Below are 25,924 nucleotides of genomic sequence, written 5' to 3' on the forward strand. Positions count from 1 at the left end.
TAAACCATGTACTTGATAACCTGGTAAGTGATATGAAATTGGCAAAAGAAAATGCAACATCATGGTTTAATGCCAATGGTCTGCTATTAAATGAGGAAAAGACCCAGAATATGTGGTTCAGTTTATCAAAGACTACAAAAATAGAAAAACAAAAGGCAAAGTTTTTAGGTATTGTACTTGACAACAGTCTAACATGGAACTCTCATGTTGATCACATAGTGGTTAGGTTGTCAAGAGTTATATATTTGTTGAAGAGACTGATGTGTTGTGTGACATTTGAGTACATAAGGACAGCGTACTTTGCCTTTTTTCAATCTGTTTTAAGGTATGGGTTAATACTCTGGGGAAACAGCAGAAGAATAAATGAAATTATGGTGATCCAGAAGAAAGCAATCAGAGTAATGGCTAAGGTAGATAATAGAACACATTGTAAACCATTGTTCACTAAATATAGAATTTTAACAGTAATTAATTTATATATTCTTGACAGTGTTAACTACATACTTGCTGAACTACCTAATTTAAGTGTAACAAATGAAAGACATGGCTACTATACAAGAACGTGTACTTCTTTGCTGTTGCCACAAAATAGATTAGCTAAAACTAACAATAGTCATAAGTATATGGCAATTAAAATATATAACAAATTGTCTAAAAATGGGTCAATCAAGCCTGACAAATTATTTAAAGACAGTGTTCATAACTTCTTGTTAATGAATCCATTCTATTCATTAGAAGAATTTTTAGAAATGCCCAATATCAACTTAAATATGTAAAAAATTTTTTTGTAAAATTAATAGGTTAAGTGAACTGACGAAGTCTATTGCATGTAACAATGCTGAATGACTAATAAAGAATCTGAATCTGAATCTGAATCTGATGGCCAGATCAGTATCACAATGTCCTGTGTCCTCACTTCATGAGACACTGAAGATAGGTTTGAGATATAATCCAGGATATTGGTGCAAAGTCTGATGCTAAGTAACACCTCTCCTCCCCTAGCTGGCCAAATACTGGTGGTCAAAATTTATTCCACCAACATGATTCAAACTGGCTACCTCTGGACTGAGTGTGAATAAATGGGTATATGTTACCAACCTCAGCTATGGAGGCAGGGTACAAGACAAAGATAAATGGTGATTATGAAAAGTGTTATGGGGACTATGAAAATAATGGGGTTGTATATTTATTCACAAAAGAAGAAATTTGCAGTCACTTATGTGTAAAATAGGAAAAATCTGAAAGAATAAGGGGGACTCATGATGAAGTAATACAAATCTTAATTGATCAGATGGTCATTTACCAGTGCAAGCTCTACAATGAATGTCTTACAAGGGAAAGTGTCCACTTGTTGCAAGGAAGTTGAGGTGATAATTGGCAGTAAAGAGAAAAACAATGATCTTATGACACGGAAATCCTACACAGCTGTTCATACCATAAACACTTTGGGTACAATATTTGAGAAACAGCTACATAAATATTTCATCATTTTTCAGGAGTGCATTCAGGATATTATCAACTAATGTACCAATATTACACCTGATATCCTTTCAGCCATTTTCAAGGTGAACTCACCTATAGAATGGCAAGATTTTTTTACACACTTTCCACTGTGGAGTAAATGCCCATGTGTCAGACATAATACCATTGGTAGCAAGAGCATCAGTCATAGATATCTACAGTCAGTGCATCAACAGTGCTTATGAAGTATTTGGCTGACTAATATTGATGTCATATGTTGTAATGCCAGGCAGTGAACACCGGGAACAATATTTACTTTGAGAGCACAGATGTGAAATGAGGGGTTACCACATATTTTCAAGCTGGAAACCCTCATCTTGGATGAGCAGGCTGTCTGAAAAATTATGGAGTATTCAATATTCTGGGGAAAATTCAAGAAAAATATTACATAAATATTGTATAACTGTAGAGTATTATGTGGCATAAGCACCCATCAGAATGGAATCGGAAGAGGCAACAAATAAAGTGATATCACTTGCAACTGATACTAAGCCTATGTAGTCATTAACAGCAGGGAATGATCTCAAGGCCACTTCCCACACTGTATGGTGGCCATCTTGTTTTGGATACCCAAGACATTTGGAGCACGCAGAAGTGCTATAAAATTACAAAAGAGACAAGTGCTACAGAATAGAAGCATATTTAATGTGTCCACAACATAATGAAAATCACTTGTGATCAGTATATAGTCTAGGGTTTTAGGGTGGAGCCTATACTACTAAAGTTATATGGCACCAGCAGTGTAAGAGCACTGGAGGTATTTATAAACAATGTGCTCTTTGTTGTAAGTGGTGACTTAGGTCAATAGAAGACTAGTATAACACTGTACTCTTACTAACTTCAGGGATAATGAGAAACTATCAAACCTGCCTTAGCGCATAAAAAAACACCATCTTGCTGCTGAGAAGCAAATTATCAAGAAATAAAAAAGGAAAATTAAATAGCATTGGGTACAATAGCAATAATATACGCACATGTTTTATAAACAAATATAACATCACTTCTTTATGCTAATTTTTGTTTCAATTTGGAAAAGAAGAATACAAGCTCTAGTATATGGTTAGCTAATAGTCACTAACAACTCTCATTTGCTACTTACTGGAGAAGGACATGGTGATGTACTGGCAGAAGACAGAGATTTTTCATTTTCATCTGGAAGTTCAACAGAACTCATTCGCATGTTCCTTGCAGACAGTAGCCTGCGGTTGTGAACAGGGCTTGATGGAGCTATGAAAACAATTTAGATATACTATATCTACTGTTATAGATCAGAATATATCAGTATTACAGCATAACACAAAATAGAATACTTCCTGTGTAGCTTAATGAATTAAATTTCATTTAGACTTCATAAGTTAACATCTGTTTAATAGTTTGGATTCACATAGCACTCATTGAATTCTAAATGTGGAGGAAAATTCTATATTGTAATAGTATATCAACAAATGTGCATGCTCCATAAATTATAAATTTATAGTCATGCACAGATTTAAATAAAGGTAATACCAGTTTTGAAATTTTTACTATGTTCATAAACTTTATAGCTATCATTAAATGCTACTATTAAGCTGCTGTTTTGATATGCTTCTTTATAAGACTAAAAAATCATGACATATTTATGAAGTATTTTTAGAGTTCCTTCTTAAACACCACTTAATCAGATTATTTTCATCACCAGAAACCATACCCAGTATGTTGATAATAATACATATAATATGTAGAAGTAAATCATGTATTAAAGAGAAATTTCCTCTTTGCACACAGCTTAAAAGCACCACATAATGAAACTTCCTTTGAATTTTGTCTTATGCTATGATTCCTGTCACAGACGTTATATGTAATTGTTACAGGAAACAAACAGTAATATAAGAAAAATAAAAGTAAGCAACTAATATTTGAAAATGTACTACTGTATTATCACATAAAGTTTTTTCCAATACTACTTGAAAACTACATACAAAGGGGACTGACTTGCAGTTAACTGAATCTCATACTAATATGTAAATTACAAAAAGCACATGATACAGTAAAGGTGACTGCAGCAAAACATGCTTCTTACTTCTCATACAAATGACGATTTCAAGTGGCATGTAAATACTCCTCCCCCCCCCCCCCCTACCACACACACACACACCTAATGCTGAAATATCTATAGATCAATGAATTACATCCTTCTATGGCAAGGATGCTTGCTATTAGCACTATACATAGTTCTTCTAAGTAAATATATAGTTCTACTAATGTTAATTTGTGAAGCTATATTGCTACATGGAGTCATGCCATTCCTTTTGTGATCATGCAAAAGCTAAATGATTTGCTAAGTTTCAACTGCATAATACCAGTACACTTAATAATGGTTTGCTATTCATCTAACATATTCTCATGATAAACAAATGAAGATAATTAGAAAAGCTTTTTCTACAGTCAATGTAAATACCATTCAAACTACTGCAGAAAAAAATATGATGTAGATAAGGATTCTGTATAAGTAGTTACATGTTCTCAAAATATGCATTTGAAATCAGAACTGCTGTTTGTTTAAAGCACATATCTAATCTGCTCCCATGTGGCTACTTCTACTTAAAAAGTATAAGGAGCTATTTATGACATTTATTTCCGGTCCAAAGTGGATTATTTTCTTGTAACTAGATGAAACAATGACAATCTGAGTTAAACTGTAACGTTTCCTACAAATTAACTCCTGTTAGAAATAGATATGGCATACTTGACCAGCATCGACCATTATGTATAAAGACAGTTCTGTGTTGGCGCGGTATTTCTTGGGAGCCTACACAAACAAAAAACTAACTGAAAACACATTTAATAATTTCAGGAGAACTTAAATTTTATAACTGTTTTAGTGAATGAAATTATTCTGAATGTGTAGTAATAATGAGAGTAATTATTAAGATTGTTCCACAGTGGGGATCTTCCCTGTTGCCCTATAATGACAAAGTCCAAAAACAAGAAATTTTCAGGAAAGTTAGAAGTAAGTGAATAGTATTTGATCTTTTTCCCCAGGCTGCAGTCACCAGTTGTAGAATTTCACTTTTGAAATAAGGTAGTGTTTATGGTACCCTGGAAAAGGCAAGTAAAACAAAAAAGAAACCAGTGTCTATGTGCTGTCTGTAAATAACTGAGAGAAACAGATATACATGGGTTTCAATAAAACATGCAAACTATAGTGAAAAGAGATGATTTTTTAAATAGAATAACAGGGAAAATTAAGTCAATGTTACTTAAGAAATGAATCAGCTGTAAAAAAATCTTTTGACAGGTGATGTAAAAAATAAACAGGAAGGTAAAAGAACTGCATAAACTACTAAACTATAGAGGCTGAGAAGGTGGTGTATCCACCTGAAAACATAGGGGGTAATCATTAGTTGAAATGCAACAAAGAACTGTCATTCATGCACCTGATTGTGTTTGTCAACTTAATTAGAGCAGCATCTACTAATTTTATTTAAAATACAGTTTCTTAAAGTTAGTGTCTGTAAGCTATTGTAGCAACCTTGTGTCTCACCATAAAAGTGAACCAAAACTAAAGATAAGGTTTTGTGCATGGCAGCTACACACCAACCTCCTTCCATTCCATGTATTTTAGACTTCTTGTATGGCTTATAAATAAGGAGAGAAAAAGATTAGGACACTGATTAGCAGAACAAGCAATGTGCATGGATTTTCACATTTCATAGAGTTGGTTGAAATACAGCATGTGTATAAGGGCGTGCAGGACTCAACACTGTTTCTTTCTGTAAAAAGAAGTTGCACAAGAGTGATAGATGCATTGCAGAAAGGAATTTAATACAGTATATTTACAGCCATTAAGCACAGACACTGTTATGTACAAACATACTGTTCTTAAGATATTTCTTTTTAGCTGTGTATGATGTTTTTTAGTTGAAATGATCCACTTTTTAAAAATATTTCTGTTGGTTGATGAAAGAAGCTAAAGTATTTAATTATTTCATGTTATTTTCTCAACAACTTTAGTGAATCTTTGGGGCACATATACCGCAACCAATTCAAAATAAATGTTTAAAGGTAAAATGAAACAGATGAAGTACAGTTTTGTTATCCTCTTCCAGTTCATTTATGGTGCTGAACTGTACAGTTTCATAATAACCTTAGTAAAGGGCCTGCCAATAACAGTTAATATAAATTGTAATATTAACATATACACAAAATCAGAATGATTCGTTATCTAGTTTGTCCATGTGATGGCTGTAAATATACAATAATTCTACTAGAAGGCATCACAATACGGAATAATGACTTTATGATTACACTCAATGCGAGATGAGGAAGAGTGGCTAGTCTGTGGGTCAAGACAGGCTGACTGAGCTGCTGCATGTCTCCGTTTCTGTACATGCTCTGTAGACTCTGGTGAATCTAGTGACAAACTTTTCATGCGTAGATTCAGCTTCTGTCGTCTTGGGCTATGGGGGGCTGCACAACAAATGGTAAAGTTAAAATTAATATAAATATATATTTGCTCCTAAACATAGAAATTATATATTTACATTGTTGTAAAGGCCTTATTTCTGTAGGTGGAGAGACAAAAAGAAATAAGACTCATGCATTCTCTTGCCACTTCATTTCAAAACTTTCCTTGCATAAGTGCTGTGAGTAAGTGGAGCATATCACAACAAATTATTGTGTTTCTTACATGTTGCAGACAATTAAAATATACACATCTACCAATCAGGCTGTAGAAACTGTGCACAACCCACAAGATCCTTTCTAGGTGGTTATTTGTTCCATAATATACATAAAGGACATTATGATGACTATATTTTCTGAGATATGGTGCAAGCACTACATCAAAAAATAGTTAAAATGTGGCAGGTCACTTGGGGATCAAACCAGGAGTTAAATCTTATGTATTATGAAACCCCAATAGAAATTACAAGTAAAATAGTTCTATAAAGTTTCTAAAAATGCTGGTGCAGCTCCCTATTTGTTTTTCTCTTGTTTGATCGATTCATTTGCTTCCAAGCAACCAAAAGATGTTACCTTGAAGTTCACCCGTTCACACAGTATGTTCCATAGTTCCAATGATTAGCAATCCTATGTCATTCACCAGCCTTGGCTGGATGGTCTGCATCAACATTACAATAACATTACCACAATGAAATGGATACAATATTGCAATTTGAACTACAGTATTAAAATGGATGTTATAAAACATATTAATGTTAAGACCTAGACTAGAACATACTTATAGTAATAACACAGCTATAAAATCAATGCTGGAACATAGTGTGGTTGAATAGTAGACTTGCTGCTGTAGTCATGGCATTGAGTTGCAGCTCAGATACTGTTCTATCACCAGGTACTGTTCTATCCCCAGAGAAGAATTCTTCAGTACTGTACAAAGTTTGCTCTTTTAATTTATTCAAAATTTTAATTCTGAATTGCCCCAAAGGTAATGACTGAATATCCTTAGGTTATGTACTAAATAATTTTAGGGGCACCATTGAGAAGCTGTTGCATTTCTTTGTTAATCAATATCTTGATGATCAATAACACTCGAGTCAAAATATAAATACAGAGATGCAGGTTTGACGAACTGATCAGCATTAACTATAGGCAGATTATATGATTTAATAAGAACATTTGTCATAATCTACATACTGCAAAAAGGCTGAAGATTTGAAGGAAAGCAACAAATTTCAAAATATTGTGGTGTTTTTTCTAATTACGCTGCTTGGTTTCTCCCATTGTCAATGTAATACATTATCTCATGACTCCACAGATTATGCAAACTCAGAATCTATATATCTTTATAACATATAGGAGGAATGGCTAATAATATAGCTTTGTAATTTGGTTTTGAATATCTGGATGTTCCTAGTTTCTGCATTGTGCTTGCATGAAATTTGTTAAAGTTTTTACACCAGGATAAAGATCTAATTGTACCCTAGCCAGCAATGCAAGGTGTAGCTCATTATTTTGGTCTTCTGTTTCTGGCAGTGTAGATAAGAATCACTTTGTGCAAGTGTGGTGCCACAGATGCCATAATGCAAACAAAATTATATTGTAGCTATACACAATAAACGGCCATAGTATTGCCAGGGGTTATGCTACTGGTATAATGTTTCTTGATTGACTTTGTAAGAACATTTGTGAATTTCAATACCAATTTCTCTGTAGCAAAGCAATGATAAAAGCCAACTTAAGAATTAATCAAAAAGTAGTTGTCAGAAAAGTGGGTCATTACTATATCATAAGGTACTTTCTCAAGGACCTTTGAGAAAACTAGATGGAGTGAAATGAGTCTGAAATTGGAGCATAATTAGTTACTTCTACTCATAAATGGGCACTGCTGCTGCATATTTCAGTTTTTCAGGCAACTCACCATGGGCTGATTGACTTCAAAATAATTCAAATTATGTCTTCTCAAGATAGCACATTATTTAAATAATTCACACTGTATTCTTAACCTTTAGCTCAGCTACAGGTAAGGATGTATCAACTTGTGTGGCAGTATTGAAAATTTAGTGGAATGAGTTAAATAATGGACTTGTAGCTTGGAATGAAAATGATTTACTAGAACTTATGCAGACACGATAAACTTATTATATTTATCCAAGCACATTGAAACATTTCAGTGTAACCTAATGTTATTAATTAAGGATTAATACAAAATAGTTGATGAATTAAAGGTGATATTGTAACTACTGCAAACAAATTAATCACTGTGTAAACACTGGCAAAGCATGGAGATTAGGTTGAAAACCAAGTAAATATTCAGCCACGAAAAATAATGAGAATACCTCTAAAGCTATACCTATCATTACTTGTGAAGAAACCTAAAATGTTGCAACAAACTCAACAACAATGTTTGATTAATAATGAAGTGACAAAGCATATTATTAACTAACAAATCAGTTTAAAGACTGTCAGAAATTTTTCAGTCCTTGTAATGTAAAAGCAGCACAGAAAAAACCCTAATGGAATTAGGACAAGGCTCCGAATGTAATGGCCAACAAATGGTAAAGAAATAAGAGTGTTAGACATTTACTAGCTTTCAAAATTATCCATAAATTTATTTTCTCTGTTAGCCACTAGAGATCAAAATAAAAATAGTTAATTTGAGACAAAAAAGGTAATGAAATAGTTCTACATGGAACATATGGAGTAAGTGGGACATTGTGTAATCACATAAGTACCTGCACTGTTATAAGGTGGAAATGATTCTCTAAGAATGTGCTGCTGCTGACGTTTACAGGCCACTGAATTTCAGCTCACAGTTTACTACAGGGTATGTTACACACAACACTTGTAAGTGTCCAAAGATTCTCAAAAATATACCTTTTGTCATATAAATACACAATGAAATTAGGGGATCATTGTTTCTGAACAAGAATATTGTTGTGAAAAGTTTCTAGAAAGCTTAAATTAAGTTTACAATTTGTGATACAGTATGAATTTTGTGCAGAAATTGCAAAATATTGAAAAATACACAATATATTATGACACACTGGAGCCTTGATGCATCAGTGAAAGAGTATGGATAAACAACAGGAAGAGTAAAATATTAAAATCTAGAATTTTTGATCAGACCTATCTGGCATACACAGTCTCACACAAAGAAAAATCAGGAATTTGGCTTATATGAGTAAATAAATGTATGAAATGCAAGATTTTGTACTTAGCTGAATTTGGGCCACCTCCTACATTAGTATGTCAAAGATGAATGCTGCAACATCATTTCATCACAGGCAAAAGAGCCAGGAAATGCATCTTCCATTTGACATGACTAACAATGCAAGGAATCAGGGCTACCAGAGGAGAGAGTTGAAATGATAATTACAGTGCCATTACCAGACTCCATAACGAAAATACTTCAAAAAGAGGTAAAAGCATTAGAACCATCATCAGCACCAGCAAAGTATGTAAAAAAAGATTCTGTTAACACCTTTTCTTCAATTTTTCATGGGATATTTCAAAATGTGCTTTCCAAAGGAGCTGTCAAGTATCACGTCACATTACACAATAAAAAGCCAAGTTCTTGGATCACAGCTGGCATCAAAACTTCTTGTGGAACTCTAAAGAGACTAAATTCAAAATTGAAGACATCTACAGATCCACAGTTCATAGAATATGTTAAGAATTACAAGAGGGTGCATGAAAAAAGTAACTGCCAAGGCAAAATTTGTGAGTAATGATAACTTAATAAGACAGTCTGATAACAAATCAAAAGCTATATGAGGTATTATGAAGACTCAGACAGGAAAAAGGTGTGAAGACCAGGATATCATTCTCTCAAAAACAAAGAAAATGTCAATATTAAAACCAAATTTGCAAAATTACATCAACAATTATTTCATTATGCTAAAAAAAAAAAATCCAACAGATGAACATGAAGTGTTCAAAATAATAAAAAGCTTGAAACTTAAAATAACAGCAGGAGTAGATGAGGTGCCTATTTATATCATAACAATGACAGCTGCAGAAATTACAAGACCCTTGGCATACATAGCCAATTTACCATTTAGTGAAGGAGTGTTTCTGGAAAGAATGAAAATGTTAAAAGCCATTATTCAAAAAACGGCGACAAGCGTAAGATAGAAAAACTATTGGCCAATATCCCTCCTTCCAGCATTTTCCAAAATAATAGAAAAATTAATGAAGCACAGAATCAACAAATATCTAAATGACCATAAGTTACTAAATAGAAATCAGCATGGCTTCCAGACAGGTAAAAATACAGAAACAGCACTAATGTTCTACACTGAACAAATAACCAAAAATCTAGAAAAAGACAATTTAGATTTCTCCAAAGCTTTTGACACTGTCAATCATGGCATTCTTTTAGAAAAACTGGAAGCATTAGGTATTTATGTGGTGGAGAAAAAGTAGTTTGAATCATACCTACAAAACAGAACACAGATTGTAGAACTGGTGTCAGATTAATCCAACTACAAAATAAATTTAATATCAGAAGGAAAGAGGAGCGCTGCAAGGCAGTATTCTAGGTCCTTCATTGTTCCTTGTCTACATAAATGACATTCACACATCAGATGGAGCAGCAAAGGCCATACTATTCACAGATGACACTAGTGTGATAATAGGTGCACCGAAGCAAATGCTGCAAAAAACTAGTGTTAAAGTAATAAACACTTGGTTCAATGTCAACTGGTTGATGTTAAATGCAAATAAAACAAATTATATGCAGTTTGGAAAAATATGTCAAAATGTAAATCTTGATCTGTTGTTGGGTGGAAAGTCCATAGACAGAACGGCATCAACAAAATTGCTGGGGATTCATGTAGATGAAAATCTTAATTTTAATGACCACATAATGAAACTTGTGCAGAAACTTAATGCAGTCTGTTTTGCTCTTAGAATTATTGCAAATTTTTGTACAGAGGGTGACAGGATGGCATATTTTGGCTGTTTTCAGTCTCTTGGAACATACAGAATACTATTTTCAGTTCCACCACATTTTGACTAAAACAAATCTTTCTGTTACAGAAGAGGGCTATCCGAATAATAATACACAGTTATCCAGAGACACAATGCAATCCCTTATTCAACAAGCTTGAAGTTCTAACAATACCTTTCTTGTATATATAAACAAAAAGAACACACACACACACACACACACACACACACACACACACACACAAAGCCATGTGAGCTGTACCGGTAAAAAACTCTAGAACAGCCTACCAACCAACATGAGAAAATTAGAATAAGAAAACAGATTTACAGTAGAATTTAAAGAAGTTCTACTTGAACAATGTTTTTACTCAGTAAATGACTATTTAGACCAATAAATAATTATGACAATGTTTCTATTAAAGCAAAACTGGAAACACTGTCTTTCAACCCCTAAAGTTTCTGTTAATTTTGTATATCTGATGGACAGCTGTTGAGTGTTGTAAAATCTTTACAGAACTTTGTAATGAATATAAGTGCTTCGTGTTTAGGGAAGACAAATGTAAAGCCTTAGGGCAAACAGACTATGCAGTTACAATATTGTTAGTATACATGTATAAAAAGTTGTATTACTGTGTCTTGTATGACCAAATATTATTCTTTGTACATTTTTTGTACAATTTTGTATGTATTATTCTTTATACTACTTAATGTAAAATTTTGTATGTTCCACACAATATTTATTGTCTATAGATGGATAAATAAATAAATAAATAAAAAGTGATGGCTCATTATTACAGGTATACCAAGAGAGATGAGGGCATCGAGACAAACACCACATTTATAAGAAACTGGAAAATGAATGGGGTATGGGATATAAGGTCAGTGAAAAATAGACTATATTTTGAAAAGACATATAAAATGCCATTTGGATATCAAGAATGAGCAGCAAAACCTGCTGAACTGATGTAATTCTGAGAAACCATGCAGGAGAAGAGGTACTTAAATAGTTGTTTTTGAAGACAGTTATATGAAATTCCATTACTGTTAACTAGTGAGGGAAAAGTCAGAATTCCAATATGTGTTGAAAGATGCTCTTAACATTAAAATCATTAGAACATACAATTAAAGAAATTCTCAGTGAGAATGGTGATGAATTTGACAGTGAACAAGTTCAGGAAATACTACAAAAACTGGGAATAGCCCAGAGAGTAACAGTTTCTCAGAAACCTTAACACAATATAGCAGCAAGAAGAAAATGTGAACAATAAATGAGACAGCAAGACCATTCAGACATTCAAATGAAAACGCCAGCATTCTAGAACCAATGTGGGCAGAGTTGAAAGAATGGGACAATAGAAAGTTGACTGTTCAATATGTTGGTTGTTATTAACTATGTGGACAGACAAGGAGGGAAATATAAAACAATTTTGTACTATAAGGTCTACATGCTATGTTTCTATAGCAGTTACGAGAGAAAGGAAAATTTACAGAATTCAGCCAAATGATATTTCGAAGGATGTGATGGAGATGAAATCCATAGAATTTGGGCAAAGGAAGAAAAAAAGTCATTCTTTGCAGAGATGTCTATTTGCTTTAAAGGCAGTTGTGATACTTGTATTGAAATGCACAATGATCAGGGAAGATATTTGACAGAGGAAGAGAACAAACTTCTGAAGACTTGGAGCATGGGGAGGAAGCTGAAAAATGTCTTCTCAAGCAACATCTTGGGAACTAAGAGATCTCTCAAGACTAAAGAAACCATAGTATCTAGACAATTTTGATCCTGACTCCTGAAATTGTCTATGGAAGAGAAGAGCCTGAAAGCCTAGAAGATGCACATAACAGAAGTAGTATATCACCTGGAAATAAGCTACAGTCAGTGAAATGAGCTAATGGGTAAAAGTCTGAGCTGGAAATTAAAAATGGAGCCAATGACACATTCATACTCAATTCCACAAATAAATGCAAAGCAGCATGGAAAGCCATTAAAACAGAAATAAACTGCCAAAAGAAAGAAAACAGTATACAAATTCCTCCACATATATTAAATGCACATTTTGCCAATCCTGTCTCTGACATTAAGATAGAGGAAGATGTGAGAAAGGCAGAAACACTGCTATCTACAATATATAGAAAGCTGCGTGATAAATTTGAATGGGCATTAGTAATTCCTAGACAGGTCAGTGAATCAATAGCCAAGCTCAGTAACTCCAGAGCTGAAGACTACTAATCATATTATAAAAAATATAAGAGAAGAAATAATAATCCCCTTAACAAGGGCAACAAATAAGATATTAAATGAAGGTGTTTACCAAGATTGTTTAAAAATTTCTGTTATCATACCTGTGTTTAAGAAAGGTGACAAAGATTTACCTAACAATTACTCACCTCTCTCGGTAATCCCCATAATTTCAAAAATAATAGAGTACTGTATCCATCAGCAAATGAGCCAGTATTTTGAATCGAATAAACTGCTACGTTCCACACTGCATAGGTTCAGAACCAGTCTCTCAACTGTGAAGGCAGCAGAGAGAACTGTCACTAAGGTATACGACTCCCTTTAGAATAAATCCATAATTAGTGTGAGACTGTTGGACCTTAAGAAAGCATTTGATACTATATCCCACAATATTATTATAAGAAAGCTACAGTATAACAGAATAGGGGAGAGTGCTCTCCAACTATTACAATCTTACTTATGCAACAGAAAACAAACAGTGCCTATAAATGAAAAAAGATCCAGTTTCTTGCCAGTTTCCAAAGGAGTGCCACAGGGCTCCATATTAGGACAATTTCGTTTTGTAGTCTACATAAATTATTTGCCTTCTTCATTACCTTGTGACACAGCACTGTATGCAGATGATACAATGCTAATTACTCAGGGAAACAACTTGGATGAATTACAGAATAATGTAACAATAGTAATGGACAGATGCACAAGCTGGTTTCAGGCAAATTCAATACAGATAAATAATAATAAGACAGAAGATATTGTATTTAATTTGAATGCCCCCAACATGAAAACAAATCTGTAAAACTACTAGGGATCCATATTGACCAAAAACTTAACTGGGAAACTCACACCCTACCACCCAAAGACAATGCAGGCAGCATTTTAAGGAATTAAATACAATGACAATACCTGGCTTCTATATTTATAACTGTCTCATATATGCCAAAGAAAATTTAAATAACTTTGACCTTAGGATGGCAATGAATTCATATAATACAAGAAGTGGACATACAATTGACATCCCGTTTGCCAGACTATCAAAGATTCACTGCTGTTATAAGTATCTCGCACCCACATTTTTTAATAAATTACCCAAAACTGCACATTCTATGCCCATGGATAAATTTAAAGCACAAGTTGCAAAATGGATAAAAAGTAAAGTGTTTTATACAGTTCAAGAATTTCAAGGGAGTGTAATAAATGATATTGAATTTTGATGGTACATTTTATGAAAGGAGTATATATTACAAAATTAGAAATATAATATTATGCAGGCAATTTGTCTTGTCAAGTATATGTATATATAGATGTATACAATGTATTTGTAACTTTTGTTATATGACACTGATTACATGTAAAATGTTTAAAGGTGAATAAATATGAATCTTGGTAACTGGGTTTTTCAAACAAAATTCTAAGAAGTTGATAGTGTTGACAAAGCACAGTTGTCATTAAGGGATTTAACCAATGTAATGGTAACGGACAAACACAACTGTTTAGTCTAGTAGTAAATTTCAGTGAAGTTCATTCACTGTTCAATGCTTCTACAACTGAGAAAATGTATATTATGTAGCTTGATGTACCCACTGTATATTTATATGGAGAACCAGAATAAATCATACACATGCAACAACTAAATGGATATAATGATAATACTAATATAGTTTGCAGGCTCAAATGAAGTTTTTGTGGTGTCAAGGACTTTTTATGCTTTTCAGGATTCAAGAAAAGTGAACTAGACATTTGTTCGCATATTAAAAACATAAATGATAAAAATATTGTTGTTCTTAAATATGGATTAGTCATGGCCACAGATCAACAATGTATTGAAAACTTTATCAAAGAAACAATGTTGAAACCAGGTGTTTTAACTGTCAGTAATAATGCAATAATAATATGTCAAAAAGCACAAGCATTGTATTTATTGAAATGCCTCATTTCTCAAGAGAGCAAACTTGTTTGAACACCTCTGATGAAGGAGCTACAAACTTTGAAAGTAGTAAGTTCCCTTATCTGCAAGCAATTGGAGCTGTGTACCTAATGATCTGATGACTAGAACAAGATCTTATACTGATTATAATGTAGCTTTCTGCCAAGCTTCCTTGATTCTGATACCTTCAACAATATAGTGAAATTGAAACAAACATTCCTAAATATTGCGCTGATGTAATTGATTTGTGTATTTTTTATATTGTCCAAATACAAGCAGTGGAATATTAAATAGTAACAGTGCAGCAGTGTTTTATGGATGTGGTATAACTTGTAGCTCAACATCATTTGTTGTGATCACTCATGCTAGATACTTCATGGCTAAATATGAGACACATTACCACAAAATTTGTCACTGAATCAGAGCTTATGTTTGCAAAGATGAAACAATTTGAATGAGCAGCTTATTTAGAAGAATGAGGAAGCAGAAACAAGTACCAGTTCTTCAGACTGACAACTAAGCTACAGTGACATAAAATCTTGAATTTCACCATAACATTTTAAAAAGAAGTATTTCTTCATAAGAAAACATGGGATAAATTATCAGACATCATCATGAAACTTCTGACAAGACAAAGAATGTGATAAATAAATAAATAAATAAATACTTGATAAAATGGGAGAGCATACCACTTACTTGAAGTTATTTTTTGGTTTGATGTAAATTATTTGCAAGTTCGTAGTACCAGAAACTGTTTCTCCAAAATGCAAATGGTGATGTGTATTGGATCCATTGGCTTCTCAGAAATAGGTTAGTATACTACACACATTTGTGTCTCTCCAGGAATGTTCAGTCAAAGTATTGCTATGTAACATATTCAAACCATCTGATGATGACAAACCATTTAATGAAGACTTTGTGGTTAGTCAGAACAAGTAATGAGACCTTTGTGCAACACCAGGTTTAAATACATAATAACTGTTTCAGTGAACTAAATTTCATTAAAGTAATATTTTTTCAGACAAATTTTATTTTTTCTATTGAAGTTTTTTCATTTTTTTAATGCACAGCACTTAGGTTGACAACAGTCTGAAGGAATTTTACAGTAAAATTTGTAATATATCTTCAATTATTAATGGTCTTTGTCCAATTTTTTTTAATGTCAGTTTACATTCATGATGTTTCAGTGAATACCTAACAATGGAATCAATGTTTCCCACACAGAAAGACAGTAAAATGTAATTTTGCTGTGATTTGTCCAAACAAAACCAATCTAAAAGTGATTTATGGAGTACTGAATATTGAGTATAAGGCTGTGGTGATACTTAAAAAAAACTTTGTGTAGCCTATTGAATAATGATGTTCATAATATACAGTGTGCATCATTGCACTACATCAAATGAGGTGGTGTTGACATCTCTCTCTTATGATCAATGGGAGGCATTGTAATACTAAATGATTTGTTTTATTGGTGAAAGCCATATGATGATTATTACTAAACACAGTGATATTCAGCGACTTGTACACAAAGTAATGAGGATATGATGAAAAAAGAGGAAACAATCATTCTACTACTGCTGTTAGTTGACACTGTAGCTTACAGTGAAAGAGGGATTTAATTCTTTTTGTTAGAATAAATTAGATTCAGTCTTTGTTCCATAGGCCCAAGAATGAGATGATTCTCATGGGTGTGGGACAAATCAGAAAACATAACATACAAAACGTAAAATATCTGAATATAATACTCACTATCCTGATCATTTTTCAGGAGATTGTCCAAATAGGTGAATACATTACAGTAAACTGGACCTGCTAATATTTATAGAATTAATATTCTGTCAGAATGAAATATAGTTATGCACTTTAATAAATTTGTCATACACAAAATACCTAATCTTGACTGTTGCAACCAACTGCTGTCACAACTGAAATCTAGCACACACTTTTACGTAAGATGGTCTAACAGTCCTGTAAAGATATTCATCTATAGAGTAGGAGGAGTTGACTATCAAATGTCTTTCCAACTCTGTCTAAACTGTGCTTTATCCAAAACCAAGTTTTTTATGGTTGTTGGCAATTTATTGAAAATGTGTGTTCCTAAATACTGGACCTTTTTCTGGACCAAAGCAAGTGATTTTAGGTTTTTATGTACATTTTTCCTTATTCATATTGCTGATACTATGTATTGGGCTACTAGTTGGAAACAAATATATCTTACTTGCAACAAATTTCATTAAGCAATAAATATACTGAGAAGCAGTGGTTAGAATACAAAGATCCTTGAACAAGTTTCTACATGATGTTCTCGAATTTACACCACAAATCAGTCTTATTAATCGTTTTTGATGCTAAAAACTTTTGCTCAGTTTGACGAGTTGCCCAGAATTTGATCCCGTATGACATAATACAGGGTGTTCCATTTATCTGATGATTGCCTGCCCGGGGTATTGCAGTCTGGCCATGGAAACTGCACCTGCCAGTTGAGTGGGTCCCGTGTGACGGCACTATGCTCCTCTTTATTTTTTGTTGGTTTTGGCCTGAAGGCCATACAGACATACATGCCTTGTCAACCAGTGCCATTTGAGCAGTGAAACAGGCATCACAAGTGTAACAGTGAAGTTTGCAAACACAACAATGGCAAGAGTGATTATTCAGTTCCACAATGAGTGTTTATGTACGATTTGTGTGTGTGTGTGTGTGTGTGTGTGTGTGTGTGTGTGTGTGTGTGTGTGTGTGTGTGTGTGTGTACAGAGTGTGGTTGTACTGTTCGGAGATTGTTTGAACAGAAGTTTCCAGGTGTTCAGGTTCCGAGTTGTGATGCAGTTCCCAAATTAGTGAATAATTTTTTTTGAAACAGGAAGTGTTCAAAACAAGAAATGTAAATGACAACCTAATGTGGTCACAGAAGCTCATCTTGATGATATTGCATACCACCTGGAGGCTTGGTTCCATTTACATGGGTGTGGGGTATGTTAATTCCCAAAACTGTCAACATTGGTAGCACAGACAGATCTGTTGTGCTTCATGAGGAACCCCTACATGATCAGAAAATAGGGCTGTGGTGTAGAGTTAGTGTTGGGAGAATAATAGGCCCAATTTTTTTAATGACACAGTTACAAGCGAACGATATGTGCAAAACATTCTGTGACTGTTTTTTAATGAAGTGAGTGAGACAGAATAAAGATTCACATTTTTTCAACAGGGTTCAGCAAGGGCTCATGCAGCCCATGTCCCTTTGCCTGCAGTTCATGATGCGTTCAGTGAGTGAGTGATTAGCAATAATATCTGGCCCACTAGAAGTTCTGAATTAATTCTGTGCAATTTTTTTTTGTGGGGTGCACTGAAGGACAATGTATAGACAACAAATCCTCACACGATACAGGAACTCAACGATAATATCTGTGACTCAATTAATTCAATATCTCAGATAGAATAACATCATGTGATTAATAATTTCTTGACTAGATGTCAGAAATGCGTGGAAAATAATGGCAGGCAATCTCCTTGTGTGACATGGGTGAGTACAAAATTTATTTGCTTATGCTTTAAATGTAGTCATGTCATACCACAGTAGTAGATGGGCGACACAGCGTGTGATTGCCGGGCAACAGAGCACTCACTGCCCGGCATCCACTGCACCACACAGACAGTCATCAGATAAATGGAACACCCAGTAGAATGAAAGTGAGTAAAGTATGCAAGTTTTTTTTTTTATATTTATATCTCCTACATCTGACATCATTCTCACTGCAAATACAAACTTGTTTTGGCACTTCAGCAACTATGTGGTATGCCTTTCCCAACTGAATTTACTATCAAGTTGTAATCCCAGAAATTTAAAACTGTCAATCTCTTCAATCTGCATGTCTTCATATGTTATGCACATGCTGGAAGGAAATTTCTTACAAGTATATAGTGAGTCTTTTCAAAGTTTAATGATCATAAACTAGCTTTAAACCATTTATTATTGTCAGTGAAAATCTGATTAGCAGCCATTTCTAAATCAGTACTTGATTTGCTACTATTACATTGTTTGTATCATCTGCAAACAAAATGAGCTTAGTATCTGGCAATGTAACAGATGAGAGGTCATTAACTTACACAATAAAAAGCAACAGACCCAAGATGGAACCTTAACAAACACCATATGTAATTAATTCCCAATCAGATGAAGACTGACTCTTTACTACACAGGTATTTTGCAACAACATGCTTTGTTTCCTGTTAGTTAGATAAGACTCAAACCATTTCGCACCACCATCAGTGACATCGTAATATTCTAATTTTTTAAAAGAGTATGCTGTGATTCACTAAGTTAAAGGCTTTTGACAGGTCACAGAAAATGCCAGTAGCCTCTAATTTGTTATCTAATGATTTAAGTACATTATCATTTTATGTGTTAACAGCTTTCTCTATATCAGAACCCTTAATAAATGCAAATTGTGAATTGGACAATATATTATTATTGAGAAATGATAGAGTGATAATACTGGACATCACTGGGAAAATGAATATTTAAGTTATTCTTTTTATGGAAAAAATATGGTTTCTAACATTTGTGATGTTTAAGATGACATTTTGCTACCAATCTAGGACTGTAAATTCTGTTAGTGCAGATATTGTGATTTAGATCACCAAAGTACAATTGGAGTATAATCTTTAACAAATTTATTTCAAGCATGAGGCAGGAAATTAGTAATCATGTAAATCAGAAATAAATTAAAAGAATATACCAATGGGTATACTTTCTATTGCTTATCTAAATAACTAGATTCAAAACTTCCAGTCCTATAATATATAGGTCCCATTAATTGTAATAGCATGTAGAAGGTGATTCTGAACAATAAGAAAAAACTGTAAGAGATAATACCTGAGGGGATAAGGACCAAATAATGTTTAACAAACATATGCTGCAAATGCATGGTTTCCATGCGAGAGGATTTTCTAACCGTACACTGAAAAGTTCTTGTACAGCACATTCCTGTGGACAAGATGCTACTGTGTAGCCTAGGAGAGGTTTCCAAGTGTTTTCCACAGACCACAAGGCATCTATATGCCCATCATGATGTGGACTAGCATACTTATTCAAGTGCACCAACCTGCATCAGAATGGTATCATAAGTAATATGAATGCATTGTTCCAGTGACTGCAAATCTCAAACAAGTTCTACATACATGACACTTTCCCTGTAACCCTACAGGTAGAAGTCCTAATGGTTAAGACCTAGCAACCAAGCAGGTCATCCATCTTGAGTGTCTCATTTCAACCACTGACTGAGGAAGATGATGTTAAGGTGCCTGCACATTGTAAGACAGAAATGGGCTGCAGGAACCATTTGACCGTTTATACTGGAAAGGTCTCTATCCTGCAAGAGACAAAGTGTGTCCTGTTAAAAGTACCTGTGATGTTTGCTAGAATGATTACTAGTCCCATGATGTATTTGCCAATAATATTTGCCTACCCACTAAGACTGAAATTTGAGCCATGGATCATGACCACCATTTCAAGGGGATACAAGGTAGCCCACAGACGGGTGAAATAGAAGTTGATAATGCCATGTCTCATAGAAGTGTCCTGTGAATAGTTTGGATTATAAGCATGTTGCAATGTTGTCAGCACAGTCAACAAGGGACATTATCAATACATACTGGAGGAGTTAGAAATTCACACAGTAAACAAGAAGGAACTGGTTGAATTGCTGAATGGATGAAATGAACTAATTACAGACACTTATTTCAATGCAGGGGCATGCAGGTCAGAACATGGTTATAGGTGAATGATGGATGCATTTTCTGTCCTTGAATTATCAGGTAAAAGCTCCAACAGATGAAACACCACATTCCATGAGATTGGCTGCTCATGTAAACAGGCTGGCTGAGACATCATCAGAGAAGGGGGAGTATGTTTGTCAGGGGCCCAAAGAAACTGTTGACACATGTGAGGAGGAACTGCTAATAACTGAAAGACTGTATTTTACAAAATTATTCCTGTAAAATATGTTGATATTCTCTGCTGAGTGCACTATTACCAATAATTAATTTTGCACAATTTTTTCTCCAATTGGCAAATTATACTAAATAATAATTATAACAATACTGAGTTGTTGCATCATCATCATCATCATCATCATGTCCTCCTCGCCGTGTCCAGCAACAGTGACTCCATCAGTCGTTTAGTCCGTATTGTGGCAGGCTCGGATGTGGCTTGTAAAACCAAGCTTTGCTTTACCCTGGCAAAGTTGTTACATAACTGACTGTAGTTGTGACTGTGAGACAGTGGCAGTGGCAATGGAAGTTAGTTGCCAGTTCAAGGAGTGCTCAGCACAGTTACAGTTCACATAATTGTTCTGCTCTGTACTGCATTGTAGTGTGGAAGACCGGATTTGAATTTATCACCGAGATGGAACTGCTGATTGTTAACAATTGTGAATTTATCTGCTACATCAGAAAAGAATAAATTGGAAAAATACGTACAAATACTGTCAGGTTATTATTTTATGATCAAAAACCCTGGACCCATTTTATTCTGCATGGCAGATTTGTACTAATGTTATTTTTATTCCAACAATACCTGATTAACTGATGGCATGTGGGGATATGTCATGGGTTGACGTATCAACAAAATCACCTGATAAATGATACTATAATCTGCACATTTGCAAAAGTCGCATAATTTTCTGCTGAAATAATTGGATACTTATGCTACAGCTATCAACTGCCTGGCACATTCTACACAATTGTCTTTGTGTGAAACCACATTGCCTGCAGTTGTTAAATGTACTGACTACTTGGGACAAAAAGCTTTGTTCTGACTTTCACAATGACTCACAGTGGCTGCTGGTTTTCCACAGAAGTTGGTTTTCAGTGACAAAGTCATGTTTCATGTGTCTGGAAAGATGAATTCTCATAACGTGTGTTTGGGGGGCGTAGAAAATCCACATGAGATTCTAAAACATGTTTGCTAGCCATCTTTTGTGTCATGCCCTCTTCGAAAGTTTATGTACCATTTTTCTTTGCCCTAGAACACTGTGACTGGTTTTGTGTACCTGGATATGCTGTGGCAATGTCTTATGTCACAATTACAACAAGGCTATGAAGACTTCATTTTGCAACAAGATGGTGCTCCACCAGATTTTCTTTCATGTGTCCATAATTACCTCAAAGGCAAAGTGCCTCACTGTTGGATTAGATATGCTTTCCATCATGACTCTGATCTTCTTCAGTGGCACCTATGGTCAGCAGACTTAGACCCATGTGATGTCTTCTTATTAGGTTATGTCAAAGATCATGTATTCCAGTCTCCACTGCCACTTGATTTGAAAGAGTTGCAAGGAAGGATCATTAATGCAGTTGCTGATATCAAACATGACATATTGGGATGTGTGTGGCAAGAGTTTGACTGTCGTATTGATCTTTGTTGCATAACAGATGGTGCCCATTTTGAGCACCTGTGATGTGACTTAAAAACTTGGAGAGATGCTCTGTCCACTGATGTGTGTACATCCTCTGTAGGTCTTGTAGTTTTCAAGCAGTTGTCTTTTGAAATACAAGAGTTACTTATGAATAATCCTGTGTATATGTGATGCCCTCCTACTGCAGATACCTGCCTAATAAATAACCCATACCAGTTGTTTCTGTACACCCGTTATACTGCTAATGCCTGTGAGACTTGACTAAGATGTAAAAACAAGACATCAGTCAAAGAGAAATGATCTATAGTGAACCCTAGCTAACACTGCTACAAAACACATAATGTATTTTTACTGCTTCTGTAATCACCATCAAATGTTGACTGTGGATGGCTTTTTATTTTTCATTCTACTATACAAAATGTAGCAGAACATCTTTCAAGAGTCAAAAAACATATGGTCCTCCTGTGCAGTAACTGGGTGTGAGAATTTTATTATCTCACTATTTTATAGTTCTAAATGTGTTTTACATGTGACATCTCAAATCATATAGAAGTTTTAATGTTTATCTTTACATCTGAAGATGAGCATTTGAGATGATCAAAACAAGCCACCTGTAAATATATTGTGACTGTGTCAGAAAAATAATAATAATTTTAGCTAAAGGCAAGCCCATTGCAACAAACCCTGCACAATTTGCAGGTGAAGTGGGCACTAACAGATTCCAGTGGGTATGTTCCATACAGTTATGAGGTTTACCCCATACTGGCAGGGCGCTTGTCTGGTGCTGACAATGGGGTCATTCTTTGCAGTGTTGATCACTGATCACACATACATCTACAGATAGGGTTCAAATTTGACAAGCTTACTCCCCCCCCCCCCCCCCCCCTCCCCATAGTGACCTTTTCTTTTCTTCCTAATGTGCCTGTCTGGTTTACAGTTTTCTGAATAGTTTAATGGTGTTTGTGCCTTATTGATGCAGGAATATGTTTTGTTTCTCAGTATAATCATGCAGTTGCCCGTCTGTGTCATTTACCTCTCTGAATGTGAAGAGCACACCAGTTTATTACCTGTTTTGAATACCAGGCCTTTGCGTACCACACATGTCCACTCTAGTTCATTAGCCATCAGTAGTGAAAATGAAAGCTAATAATACTATCAAAAGAGTAGGATAAGGATGTTGCTACCAAGGGAAACAATACAGCCTTCTCACAGAGAATGACAGTGCATTGTCCACTGAATCATACCCTTGCCATATCTGTGGTACATTCCTAATCTTTCAGATTACACTTCTTGTGATAAATGGGAAAAATCCTTCAAAACTATACTTTTAGAGGCAAGAAGACCCTGAAAATACAGTGACTGTGTCTGAGTCAGGGATCCTTCAATTAAAGAAATGTAACAGGACACCTATAAAGAAAATTAATATGGAAACTACTTTGCAAATGAAGATACAATTAAGTGAGTAAATGGAAATTATTGTAGGAAAATGATCATCATCCACATAGTGCAAATGTTAGTGAGCAAGAAATAGAATTTGTTAAATATGAATGGTTCCTAGTGGAGTGATTCTCTTTTATATTACTAATTTTGGATGAAAATCAACATATACAGAATTGTGAAGCACTTCAATCCAGTTAGCTGTTTAGTTAGCTGAAGAGCAAAAAATGGATCGAGTAAAACCACCTTCCATCAGTTAGTTAGCTAGCTAGTTAGTTAGATTCAAATTTCATGGCTCATTTCCACAGTAAATCATAATGATGTGGAATGAGTCACCACGTATCAGTATCTTGCCATGTCTATTCTTAACCATAACTGGCTGAGCAAAACAGATGAAAAATTTCAGGGACTTCTACACATTTTTTCATATGACATTTATAGGAAAGCAACAAAATGTAATTTAAGAGAACAGAAATAAAAATATATGTAAGTAAATACTAAGGAAAATTAAGAAAAATGATAGTGTAAAAAGCCTTTTCAATGAATCAAAACTAAACAAATTTTAATAAATGTAATAATGTGAAGTATATTAATTAATTATACAGTAAATCTACTCTTAGCAAATGAAGGCAAATTAAACAGGTGGTCACTAATTATGTGAACAGACAAATGATCTACAAAGGAAAAATGATTTCCAGATGATACTGAAAAACTAGGGCTGATGAAAGGAAATGATTACATAGGATTTGGCACTCATAAATTAAGTGGTCATCATTTAAATTTGAAAACACATTAGTAAATACAAAAATAAGAAATAATAACAAATTATTTAAAAGTTCTAGATATAACACAATAAAAATGCAAAATTTTCTGTATCACTAGTCTAACATCATTTGGGTTTCTTTGTTTACATACTGTATGAAACTACAATCGAAGAAGTAGTTGATAAAGATGAAATTAGTTTTAATAGCAGCTCTGCCATGCGAACATGGAGACCCCACCACAAACAATGAACCTTGTTGTAATGGGACGGCCTCTGTGCCTGGATGATACTGGCATATGTACTATAGGTGCAAGCACATCAGAGTGTATCTGTGTAGAGGTGAGTAGCCTTTCCAATAATTGCAGAGCTACAGTCCAGATGATTGACAGTTCTGGCATTGTCCTGTGAATCAGTGTGACCTTGGCACATTGGCATTGAAAACAGCTGAAGGCAGGAGGCACAGTCATTAAATTTCCTGGGAACATGCAGCTCTACTGTATGGTTTAGTGATGATCACAGGCTCGGGTAAAATGTTCGCGAGACAAATGAATCTGCCAGTTGATTCTCTGGGAGAGAAAAACTCAGGAGTATTTTGTCATCAGGGAAAAAAAATCTGATGTTCTACAGGTTGGAGTGTGGAATGGTAAATCCCTTAATAAGATAGGAAGGTTAAAGAAGTTAGTAAGAGAAATGGATAGGTTGAAGTTAAATATGGTGAGAATTAGTGAAGTGTATGGCAGGAACAACAGCACTTTAGATATTATGAGTGTGCAATTATAAACACAAAATGAAGTTGGGGGAACACAGGAGGAGTACTGCTAATGAACAGTAAAATAAGAATGTGGGGAAATTACTCTGAACAACACAGTGAATGCGTTTTTGTAGCCATGAAAGACACAGGAATTCTACAGCTGGAAAGGAAGAGAAAGAAAAATAATGGGAGCACATGAAATGAGAGAATGGAATGAAAGGAGAAACCATATGGTAGAGTTTTTCACAGAGCACAATTTAATGGTAGTGCACTCACGGTTTAACAATCATGAGAGAAGACTGTATACATGGAACACATCTGTAGACACCACAATGTTTCAAACCATTATATAATGGCAAGACAGATATTAGGGTAAAAAGCTGTAAACTGCAAAACATTTCAAGAGCAGACGCAGATTCTGACCATAATTTATTGGTTATGAACTGCAGATTAAAAATGAAGAAATTGAAGAAAAGTGGGAAAT

At 34.5% G+C, this 25,924-nt stretch overlaps 1 protein-coding gene across 1 annotated transcript in view; it reads right to left on the bottom strand.

Moving 5' to 3' along the window:
- LOC126470681 (uncharacterized) overlaps positions 1 to 25,924 on the bottom strand; it is a 990,891-nt gene that overhangs the window by 49,066 nt on the left and 915,901 nt on the right. The window contains exons 14-16 of the mRNA XM_050098681.1: positions 5,809 to 5,970; positions 4,247 to 4,309; positions 2,621 to 2,748 (exon numbers count right to left, since the gene is read on the bottom strand). Of these exons, the coding sequence (XP_049954638.1) occupies positions 2,621 to 2,748; positions 4,247 to 4,309; positions 5,809 to 5,970 (353 nt within the window). The remainder of the gene's footprint in view (positions 1 to 2,620; positions 2,749 to 4,246; positions 4,310 to 5,808; positions 5,971 to 25,924) is intronic.

The sequence above is a fragment of the Schistocerca serialis genome, chromosome 3 (genome assembly GCF_023864345.2).
Source record: "Schistocerca serialis cubense isolate TAMUIC-IGC-003099 chromosome 3, iqSchSeri2.2, whole genome shotgun sequence".
Classification (NCBI taxonomy): Eukaryota; Metazoa; Arthropoda; class Insecta; order Orthoptera; family Acrididae; genus Schistocerca; species Schistocerca serialis.